The 11,825-nt window shown below is 40.8% G+C and overlaps 1 protein-coding gene across 1 annotated transcript; it reads right to left on the bottom strand.

Annotated features, from left to right (window-relative positions):
* Positions 1-162: 162 nt before the first annotated feature.
* LOC122471407 (cytochrome c oxidase subunit 6A2, mitochondrial) lies at positions 163-876 on the bottom strand. The gene is made up of 3 exons (XM_043559955.1): positions 741-876; positions 415-551; positions 163-297 (listed from the first exon to the last, which is right to left on the bottom strand). Exons 1-3 carry the CDS (start codon positions 811-813, stop codon positions 217-219), a joined length of 291 nt encoding a protein of 96 aa, XP_043415890.1. The 5' UTR covers positions 814-876; the 3' UTR covers positions 163-216.
* Between the last annotated feature and the right edge of the window lie 10,949 nt (positions 877-11,825).

The raw sequence follows: 11,825 nt of genomic DNA, 5'->3' as shown, positions 1-11,825 counted from the left end.
ATCTCCTACCTAGTCATCAAGGATGTTCCCTGGAGCACCTCCCAAATCATGGCCTTGGGAAGAGCATGTAGACCACAGACTGCATTGTGCGCATGCACCCAGTGGAACTCCTTGGAGGCCCCTCCAGCCCCTATCCTGGTCCCCAGAGAGCCTGCGGACACACAGTTTTCACACCTTTATTGGGGCTGGGGGCATCCACTGGGGCCTCAGGGCCATTCACTGTTCATAGCCGGTGGGCAGAGGGTTGACACGGGGGTTATGGAAAAGAGTATGGTTGCCGTCTCCCCAGGAGTAAGGCTGTGAATAGAGGGAGAGCAGATTGTCAGCGAGGTCCCGGCCAAGGGGTCCCCCAGCACCCCTTGCCCGTCTGAACCATGCTCCCGCTCTGGGGGCCAAGGTTTCAGGCCAGCATACCTTGGTGCGGATACGGAGGTGGTGGTATGGGATGAACTTGGGGCGTTCACGATGGCCCGCGTGGAGCCAGGAGTTAAGGGTGCAGAGGGCCACACTCGGGAGCGCCAGCACGAAGGTCAGGAGGCGCCAAGTGCTGGCTACGGCAGGGTGGGGGGAAGGCAGAGATGAGAGAGAGGTGGGGAAGGGAGGGCCTCTGAAGGTTAGAGTTAAAGGGTGGGTGGCGGGGAGGCGGAGTGGGGGGCGGTCCTCAGAACCGCGGAAGGCCAGACAGGCGGGAGAGGGGTACAGGTATGTAAGCCACAGGGTCAGGCAGCAACCCCACTCACCTCCTGCCCCTCCATGGTCTCCCTTTGCTGTGCTTGCCAAGCCCCGACTCAGGGACCTCAGAGGCAGAGCCATTGTGGTGAGAGAAGCTGGAAACAGTGAACTGCCCTTTCACTCTCCTTCACCACGGCCTAGATTCCACTCCCTTCTTTTTGGGCCAATCACCTGTTGAGTCTGTAACATGGGTGGCTATTTTTAGGGGGTTTCTATATTTAAAATGAGGCCTTTACTGGCCTGAGGTCCTTCTCTCTAGACATCTGCCATTTGGTGCTTCTTATTTTGATAAGGGGACATTTAAAAACAATATGCCGTTCTTTTTACAGTTGCAGGGAACTATTTCCTTCAATATTCTATTCCCAGTGGGTGTCACACAGCAGGTTTTTAGTATTGTAGATTGAATAAAGTGACTTTTTGAATCTCAGTTTTTTAATCTGTAAAATGTATAAGAATTTATACCTTAAATGAAGTTTATGAAGTTTAATCAAAGTAACATAGGAATATGCCAGCATAGAGTCTAGCACATAACAGTAGCTCAGTATATGCATTAGTCACAATATTTTACAAAGAATAGAACTCACTCTAACTGGTTTTTAAAAGATAAGCAATTGAGAATCTTAGGTAGTTCACAGTACCTCTGGTATGGCCAGAAAGGCCAATAATCTGTGCAGCCAAAAACAAACCATTCTGTGGGCCAGCTGCAGTGAGACACCACCATAATTTGCACTGCTATACTCCAGATGCCAAAAACTTCACCCATGCTTCCCTGGAAAAACAGATTCTTCCACCCTCACACCCTCTGGAAAGTGGATTTTTCATGAATTTTGCATCCTTGCGTTGGTGTCTTCTCAATCAGAGAAATCATGTGGACCCCAGTTGACGATAGGTCATTGCCTGTACCCTAGCTTCAAGAAAGGCTTGGAAATTGAGTTTGCATTCTGCCTTAAGGAGACAGGAATTATATCTTGAAGAAAATCCCCAAATACAGGAAGAGTATTCAAAAGATACTGGGTGCAGTACCCGGGTGGCTCAGTCGGTTAAGCGTCCAACTTCAGCTTAGGTCATGATCTTGCAGTTTGTGAGTTTGAGCCCTCACTGGGTTCTGTGCTGACAGCTCAGAGCCTGGAGCCTGCTTCAGATTCTGTGTTTCACGCTCTCTGCCCCTCCCCCACTTGTGCTCTGTCTCTCTGTGTCTCTCAAAAATAAATAAAAACATTTAAAAAATTAAGAAAAAGGTAGCCACAGACTCGACAAGTATCTACTGCTAAGTATGTTATTTCAAGCTGAAAAATCGGATTACATGGAGGAAAAAGAAAGCCTGGGTAGACCTGTGTAAGCCCTGTATCAAAGCAGGTCATTAGAAATATACAAGACAGCGGAGTTGATTTCTGCCTGGCTCACTGTTCTGTCCTCAGCACTAGCACAGAACCTGGCATGAAGTAGTTGTTCTAAAAATGTGTATTTATTGAATGCTCGAATGATGTTACATGGGTTAACCCTATATAAATGCCTTTGCCAAAGTACAATCCTACAGGATATCTCCAGCTTGGATCAGGACTGATGTGATGGACCTAATATGAATGTAATATATAAAAGAAAACATGATTTTTTGTATCTAATCTGAATTACGAAAGAAAAATGAGGAAGGTACATTTTTAGGAAGGGGCTCCATACTTCTTCCTCCTGTTGGTTTGAAACTGAACACTAGCTTCTACTTAACTTTCTGAGGCTTTTTTTTTCTAAGTAACCTTGTTGAACATTCAAATGGTATATAGTGTTTCTAAATTGTTCCTGAGCCCTCACTGAGCTATAATGGAATTCTTCCTATGACTGCTTTTTCCCACTTGGACTTTGGAATTGCTACTGAGAAGATGGGCCTTATTCCAGTTCAGGTTGTTTGGCATTTCCCTCCACATACAGTCTCCTCAGCTTATGATTATGGCTTCTAGAGAAAGCATATGACCAGGGGTACTTTTACTTGAAAACATTCTACGTCCTTCTCCCTCCACTCAGAGCTTTGTTGGTCACTGCCTAACAATTGCCTGAGTGTTCCCATCCCTTTGTCTCAGCTTGGAAATTTCCAGGAAGAGTTTTCTTGCTGGTACTTGGTGAATGCCCCTAGAGATGCTACCATTCTCTGCTACTGTCACGCTCATGTGATGCACCTATCCAGTACTCAGTTTTCTATTTAGGTAGTCTGTGCTTTCCTAGATTGATCAGTGTAGAGGCAATGTAGAGCAGGTCCTTCAGTCTTTGTACCCACCATTTTTTCATAAGGTCTCTCTCACACAGTCAATTAATTGGGCTGCTTCCAAAGCTTCTAGTTTCTAGAGGCTTAGATTTTTCTTTGCTTTAGGTGGAGGGGAGAACTTTCCAGTTGTTAAGTAAACCCCAGTGGGCAGCATCCCCAGCCCTTTCCAGACATTCTTCAGCTATTGGTGGTGAAGAGAGTGGAGAGACGATTCCATGCCAGTTTCTCTTGTGCCTCTTTCCTAGGATGCTACATATCATCACCATATTCTCCAAAGCAAAGATCAACATCTGATCTACTAAATACAAATTTTGGGTGGGAGGCCGACCAACCTGGCAGAGAAGTAGGGGGATCTATACTTCCCACATCTCTCAAACAAAGAAGGGCTGAAGTCAAAGGACTTTGAACCCCAAGAGACTCTGAGGAAAAGAGACTGAGTCTAACAAGAAGACACCAGGACAACCTGATGGGCTATAGGTGGGTGATTGCAAACTGGGGAAGATAAAATGGGCTGCATAGGCATGGAGGGGAGAGATCCCCTTCTGCAGAGAGACAAAGGGAAGAGAAAGAGCGGCTGGGGAAGAATAAGACTGTATCTGGACAAGAGAAAAACCTTGGACCAGGATGGAGAGGGATCCCATCTCTAACTGCAGGGCTTTCTTCAGACTGGGGCTGGCTGCCCTGTTCATGCACCTTGGGAGAAGGGGAGCCACCCCCAGTTTCACTGGTAGGTCAGGGCACAGTCTGCAGGAGAAAGTGGTCCTCCCTGAAGTGCTGCAGCACAGGACAAAACCAGCCTGGACCACATATCGGTCAGTATAGAGAGGCACTTCCCCAGTGCCAGGGTGCATGGAGTGGGGGTTTAAATCCCAGCCAAGCACCAGGCCATGGGAGTCGGCAGAGCGAGACAGACCATCTCATCTGCACCTGTGGCACAGTGAAGACAGCTCAAATGGAGTGATTTGGGACACTGGGTCCATGGAAAAGACAATGGGGGGGTCGCCATTTTTCTCCCCACCACCACCATCAAGGCAGGCCTCAGGGATTGGTCCTTGGGGCTCACAGTGGAGGCAGGACCTGCTTACACCAAATCATGCCCCTCCTGGCTGGATAACTGCATGTCTACTGGAGCTGGATAGATGCTGAGGAACCAGACAGCTCCCTCCTCCAGACCAGTGCTGCTGCATTGCCTGGGTTAATTCTACGAAATTCTTGTTATTTAGATATATTCTTCCTTCCTTTTCTCCTTATCTCTTCCCTCCTCTAGGCTAGTTACTCTGGTTTTTTGTTTGTTTAAACAGACATATTTAATCCATTCTCTTGATACATGTTCTACACCTCCTTCTTTACATTCCTTTCTCTTTCTCTGGAATAATCAAGCCATGTAGTTTCTCTATGGGGATAATTTTATCTTCATTTCTTTTTCCTCTCATGTCCTTCTTTATTTTCCTTTCTCTCTCTCTGGATTAAGCCATTTAGTCTCTCTGCCTGGTCAATGTTTATTTTTTCTTTTTCCCTGCCCCTGTCATTTCTCTCTTTGTATGTGCTCTTCCATCAGCACTGCCTCCACCATGTTCTTTACTTGCAGCTGGTGTTTCTGGTTTTTTGACTTTTGGATTTTTGTTTTGTTTGTTTGTTTGTTTTATTTGTATTTTTGTGTGTTCTTTTCCTGTTTGTTTGTTTTCCTTTCCAGGGCTTTTTCAAAGAACAAATCAAAGCATACATGGTGGAGGGTCCAAAACATCACTGGGAGTGGGGAAATAAAATAACCAAAGTCACAACAACAGAGAGCAAGTAAAACTCTCCAAAAAACACCTTCTGAAGGGCCAGGCCCTGGACAGCATATGAACCCTCTTTAACATAGCTGTGCTCGCAGATGCAAAGCACATAACAAGCTTTTAAAACTCATAAGGGACAGAAAAGCCAAAGAGATGAAACAGAAGAATTCTTCGCAAAAGAAATTCCAGGAAGAAGTGACAGCTAATGAATTTATCAAAACAGATATAAGCAATATAACTGAACAAGAATTTAGAATAACAGTCAAGATTAATCACTAGGTTTGAAAAAGGCATAGAAGACAGCAGAGAATCTATTGCTACAGAGATCAAGAAACTAAAAAATAGTCATGATGAATTAAAAAATGCTATAAATGAGGTGCAAAATAAAATGGAGGCGGCCACAGCACAGATTGAAGAGGCAGAGGAGAGAATAGGTGAATTAGAAGATAAAATTATGGAAAAAGAGGAAGCTGAGAAAAAGAGAAAAAAACATCTAGGATTATGAGGGGCAAATTAGAGAACTAAGTGATGAAATCAAATGGAACAATATCTGTATCATAGGAATTCCAGAAGAAGAAGAGAGAGAGTAAGGGGCTGAAAGTTTACCGGAACAAATCATAGCTGAGAACTTCCTCAATCTGGGGAAGGAAAAAGGCATTGAAATCCAACAGGCACAGAGAACTCCCTTCAGATGTAACTTGAATTGATCTTCTGCACGACATATCATAGTGAAACTGTAAAAATACAAGGATAAAGACAGAATTCTGAAAGCAGACAGATATAAGTGGACCTTAACATAAAAGAGTAGACACATAAGGGTAGTAGCAGACCTATCTACTGAAACTTAGCAGGCCAGAAAGGACTGGCAGGAAATCTTCAATGTAATAAACAGAAAAAAAATGCAGCCAAGAATCCTTTATCCAGCAAGCCTGTCATTCAGAATAGAAGGAAAGATAAAGGTCTTCCCAAACAAACAAAAACTGAAGGAATTCATCACCACTAAACCAGCCCTACAAGAGATCCTAAGGGGGACTCTGTGAGTGAAATATTGCAAGGACCACAAAGGACCAGAGACATCACTACAAGCATGAAACCTACACAATAACTCTAAACCCATATGTTTCAATAATAACACTTAATGTAAATGGACTAAATGCTCCAACCAAAAGACATAGGGTATCAGAATGGATAAAAAAATAAGACCCATCTATTTGCTGTATACAAGAGACCCATTTTAGACCTGAGGACACCTTCAGGTTGAAAGTGAGGGGATGGAGAACTATCTCTCATGCTACTAGAAGTCAAAAGAAAGCTAGAGTAGCCATACTTATATCAGACAAACTAGAATTAAATTAGAGGCTGTAACAAGAGATGAAGAAGGGCATTATATGATAATTACAGGGTGTATCCATCAGGAAGAGCTAACAATTATAAATATCTATGCGCCAAAAGGAAGCACCCAGATATATAAAACAATTCATCACAAACATAAGCAATCTTATTGGTAAGAATGTGATAGTTTCAGGGGACTTTAATACTCCACTTACAACAATGGACAGATAATCTAGACAGAAAATCAGTAAAGAAACAATGGCCATGAATGACACACTGGACCAGATGGACTTGACAGATATATTCAGAACTTTTCATCCAAAAGCAGCAGAATACACATTCTTCTCGAGTGTATATGGAACATTCTCCAAGATAGATCACATTCTGGGTCACAAAACAGCTCTCAATAAATATAAAAGAACTGAGATCATACCATGCACACTTTCAGATCATAGTCCTATGAAAGTTGAAATCAACCACAGGAAAAAGATTGGAAAATCTCCAAAAGCATGGAGGTTACAAACATTCTACTACAGATTGAATGGGTCAACCAGGTAATTAGAGAAAAAATTTAAAAATATATTGAAACAAATGAAAACAAAAACACAATTCAAACCCTTTGGGATGCAGCAAAGGCAGTCCTGAGAGAAAAATACATTGCAATCCAGGCCTATCTCAAGAAGCAAGAAAAATCCCAAATACAAACTCTAGCAGCAAACCTAAAGGAAATAGAAGCAGAAGAGCAAAGACACCCCAAACCCAGCATAATAAGGGAAATAATAAAGATCAGAGCAGAAATAAACAGTAAGGAATCAAAAAACAAAACAAAACAAAACAAAACAGAACAGATCGATGAAACTAAGAGTTGGTTTTTTGAAAAAATAAACAAAATTGATAAACTCCTAGCCAGACTTCTCAAAAGGAAAAGAGAGAGGACCCAAATAGACAAAATCACAATTGAAATGGATTTATTATGACCAATCCCTCAGAAATACAAGCAGGGAATACTATGAAAAATTATATGCCAACAAACTAGACAACCTGGAAGAAATGGACAAATTCCTAAACACCCAAACACCAACAAAACTCAAATGGGAAGAAATAGAAATTTGAACAGACCCATAACTAGTGAAGAAATTGAATCCATTATCAAAAATCTCCCAACAGATAAGAGTCTAGGCCCAGATGGCTTCCCTGGGGAATTCTATCAGATATTTAAGCAGAGTTAATACCTATCCTTCTCAAGCTGTTCCAAAAAATAAAAATGGAAGGAAAATTTCTGGATGCATTCTATGAAGCCAGCATTACTTTGATTCCTAAACCAGACAGAGACCCAGCAAAAAAAGAGAACTACAGGCCAATATTCCTGATTAATATGGATGCAAAAATTCTCAACAAGATACTAGCAAATCTAATTCAACAGCATATAAAAAGAATTATTCACCATGATCAAGTGTGATTCATTCCTGGGCTGCAGGGCTGATTCAATATTCACAAATCAATTAATGTGATACATTACACTAATAAAAAAAAAGGATAAAAACCATATGATTCTGTCACTAGATGGAGAAAAAGCATTTGACAAAATACAGCATCCTTCTTAATAAAAACGCTAAAGAAAGTTGGGATAGAAGGAACATGCTTAAACATCATAAAAGCCATATATAAAAAGCCTACAGCTGATATCATCTTCAATGGGGAAAAACTGAGAGCTCTCCCCTGAGATCAGGAACACGACAGGGATGTCCACTCTCACCGCTGTTGTTTAACATAGTGTTGGAAGTCCTAGCATCAGAAATCAGACAACAATGAAGTAAAAGGCATCAAAATTGGCAAAGAAGAAGTCAAACTTTCACTTTTCTCAGATGACATGATACTCTACATAGAAAACCCAACAGACTCCACCCAAAGTCTGCTAGAACTGATACGTGAATTCAGCAAAGTTGCAGGTTACAAAGTCAACGTACAGAAATCAGTTGCATTTTTATAGAACAATAATGAAGTAAGAGAAAGAGAAATAAAGAAACTGACCCATTTACAATCGCACCAAGAAGCATAAAATACCTGGGAATAAACCTAAGCAAAGATGTAAAAGATCTGTATGCTGAAAACTATAGAAAGCTTATGAAGGAAATTGAGGAAGATACAAAGAAATGGAAAAACATTCATGCTCATGGATTGGAAGAATAAATATTGTTAAAATGTCAATACTACCCAAAGCAATCTACACATTCAATGCAACCCAAATCAAAATTGCACCAGCATTCTTCTCGAATCTAGAACAAGCAATCCTAAAATTTGTATGGAATACAAAAGACCCCAAATAGCCAAAGTAATATTGAGAAAGAAGACCAAAGCGGGAGGCATCACAATCCCAGACTTTAACCTCTACTACAAAGTTGTAATCATCAAGACAGCATGGTATTGGCACAAAAACAGACACATAGACCAATGGAATTGAATAGAGACTCCAGAATTGGACCCATAAAAGTATGGCCAACTAATCTTTGACAAAGCAGGAAAGAACATCCAATGGAAAAAAGACAGTCTCTTTAGCAAATGGTGCTGGGAGAACTGGACAGCAACATGCAGAAGAATGAAACTAGACCACCTTCTTACACCATTCACAAAAATAAACTCAAAATGGATAAAGGACCTGAATGTGAGAGAGGAAACCATCAAAACCCTAGAGGATAAAGCAGGAGAAAACCTGTCTGACCTCAGCCTCAGCAATTTCTTACTTGACACATCTCCAAAGGCAAGGGAATTAAAAGCAAAAATGAACTATTGGGATCTCATGAAGATAAAAAGCTTCTGCACAGCAAAGGAAACAATCAACAAAACTAAAAGGCAACCAACGGAATGGGAAAAGATATTTGCAAACGACATATCAGATAAAGGGTTAGTATCCAAAATCTATAAAGAACTCACCAAACTCCACACCTGAAAAACAAATAATCCAGTGAAGAAATGGGCAGAAAACATGAATAGACAATTCTCTAAAGAAGACATCCAGATGGCCAACAGGCACATGAAAAGATGCTCAATGTCACTCCTCATCAAGGGGAATACAAAACAAAACCACACTGAGATATCACCTCATGCCAGAGTGGCCAAAATGAACAAATCGGGAGACTACAGATGATGGCGAGGATGTGGACAAACGGGAACCTCCTTGCACTGTTGGTGGGAATGTAAACTGGTGCAGCCGCTCTGGAAAACAGTGTGGAGGTTCCTCAAAAAATTAAAAATAGATCTACCCTATGACCCAGCCAGCAATAGCACTGCTAGGAATTTACCCAAGGGATACAGGAGTGCTGGTGCATAGGGGCACTTGTACTCCAATGTTTATTGCAGCACTTTCAACAATAGTCAAATGATGGAAAGAGCCTAAATGTCCATCAACCAATGAATGGATAAAGAAGTTGTGGTTTATATATACAATGGAATACTACTTGTCAATGAGAAAGAATGAAATATGGCCTTTTGTAGCAATGTGGTTGGAACTGGAGAGTGTTATGCTAAGTGAAATAAGTCATACAGAGAAAGATACCATACGTTTTCACTCTTATGTGGATCCTGAGAAACTTAACAGGAGACCATGGGTGAGGGGAAGGGGAAAAAAAGTTATAGAGAGAGAAGGAGGCAAACCATAAGAGACTTTTAAAAACTGAGAACAAACTGAGGGCTGATGGGGGGTGGGAGGGTGGGGTGGGTGTGTAGTGGGTGTTGGGGAGGGCACCTGTTGGGATGAGCACTGGGTGTTGTATGGAAACCAATTTGACAATAAATTTCATATTTAAAAAAAAACATGATGAGTACCACTACATATCCATAAGAATGGCTAAAATTAACAGACTGACAATACCAAGTGTCCCCAGGATGTGAAACAAATGCAACCCTCATACATGGCTCTTGAAATGTGAAATGGTCCTGCCACTTCGGAAAGCAGTTTGACAGTTTGTTAACAGTAAATTAAATGCACATTTACTGTATGACCTAACAATTCTACTCTTATGTATTTACCCAAGAAAAATGAAAATATGGCCACGCAAAGCCTTTTTTTTTTTTTACAAATCTGCACAGCAGCTTTATTCATAATAAGCAAAAACTGGAAACAGTCCAAATGCTCATAAAAGGTGAAGGAATAAACAAATTGTGGGATCTCCACATAATGGCATTCTTCTCAGCAACAGAAAGGAACAACTATTTTTACATGCAACAAATAGATGAATCTCAAGATTATGTTAGACCAAAGAAGCCAGAAACAAGAGTATACACTATATGATTCCATTTATATGAAATTCTACAATTAAGGCATAACTATAGGAGCAGAAAGCAGGCCAACAGTTGTCTGGAACTAAGGGAGAGGCTGACTAGAAAGGGGCATGAAGAAAGGGTGATGGAAATGTTCTACATCTTAATTGTGATGGTGGTTATGCTAGTGTCTACATTTAGCAAAAATCAGACTACAAATGTACTGACAGCTTTATTGAAGTTATGGATAATAAAATACACCCTTAAAAATATCTAAGGTTTTTTTCTGAGTGTAGAGGGTAGACAGGAGTATCAATAATGATTGGTCAATTTTTAAATGATTTTATTACATTATAAATAACAGTTTAAATAGCTAGCACTTATAGAGTACTTACTATTTGCCAAGTGCTGTTCTAAGAGTTTCACATATTAGATTAAGCCACCCAGCAGCTCTCTATCATAGGGACTATTACCCCATTTTACAGATGAAGAAATCAAGCCACTGAAATGTCTTAATCTTGCCAAAGGCCATCCATTTGTTAAGTGACAGAACCAGGACCCAAATGATCTGGTTTGAGAGAGCTTTCCCTAATTTCTATGCTACATGCCTCTCTCTAGGACAATTCTGAAAAAGGAGTCCCCTTTCCTCCATATTCCAACCTTCTCTAAGAAAAATATGTTCATGTTTGCAAGTTTCTTCAGGCTTTGCCCATATTCTTGCAAATTTAAGTACTCTATAATCACAGTTTAGTACTGAGCAAGAGGAAGCTACTCCAAGAAAAATATGAATCTAATTCTTTTTTCCAAAAAGAAGATTCTTTTTCTTATGAATGTTTTTGGTTCATTCATTTTTTTCATAATGATATTTTAATGCTAACTTTTTAAGATAAATTCTTTTGTTTAAAATACCTTGTTTTATTCATTTCCTTTATTGTTGGAATATATCATTATTATAGATAATGCTATAATAAGCATTTTAATGCCATTCACAGAGCTTATTTTTCCCTGTTGAATCTCTAGTGAGTTATCCCTAGGAGTGCGGCTGCTGCCGCATATCAGAAAGGGCCTTGGGCCACCATAAAGCACAAGCTCTTCTAACTTTTTTTTTTAAGATTATTTTAAGCAATCTCTACACCCAAAGTGGGGCTTGACCTCACAACCCCAAAATCAAGAGCTGCATGCTCCACTGACTGAGCCAGCGAGGCACACCAAGAAGCTCTTCTGACTTTATGGTTGTGGTTAAATTTGCTAATGCCTGAGATTGGTCCAGCCACAATAATCCCAGCCTATTCGTGGTCTTGAAAGTCCTAGAAATGCTACAGAAGTTCTGGTGACTCTCTTCTGGGAGTCAGCTACAATATGTCGGTGCAATCAGCCTTTATGACAGTTAAAAGAGCCACAGCCTGCCAAAAACTTTGATCTAGGTGACCACTACAGTCCCTCATTCTTTCTGTGACTGTCACAACTGTCCC

This window comes from Prionailurus bengalensis, chromosome E3 (genome assembly GCF_016509475.1).
Source record: "Prionailurus bengalensis isolate Pbe53 chromosome E3, Fcat_Pben_1.1_paternal_pri, whole genome shotgun sequence".
NCBI lineage: Eukaryota > Metazoa > Chordata > Mammalia > Carnivora > Felidae > Prionailurus > Prionailurus bengalensis.
The sequence above is the reverse complement of the archived record's forward strand: the minus strand, read 5'-3'. Positions and strand labels throughout refer to the sequence as shown.

Excerpts from the sequence above, each read along its gene's own strand:
- LOC122471407 (XM_043559955.1), bottom strand. The coding sequence starts at position 813 with ATGGCTCTGCCTCTGAGGTCCCTGAGTCGGGGCTTGGCAAGCACAGCA. Across the intron at positions 552-740 it reads AGACCATGGAGGGGCAGGAG|CCAGCACTTGGCGCCTCCTG; the intron begins GTGAGTGGGGTT and ends ACCCTGCCGTAG. Across the intron at positions 298-414 it reads ACCTCCGTATCCGCACCAAG|CCTTACTCCTGGGGAGACGG; the intron begins GTATGCTGGCCT and ends CTCTATTCACAG.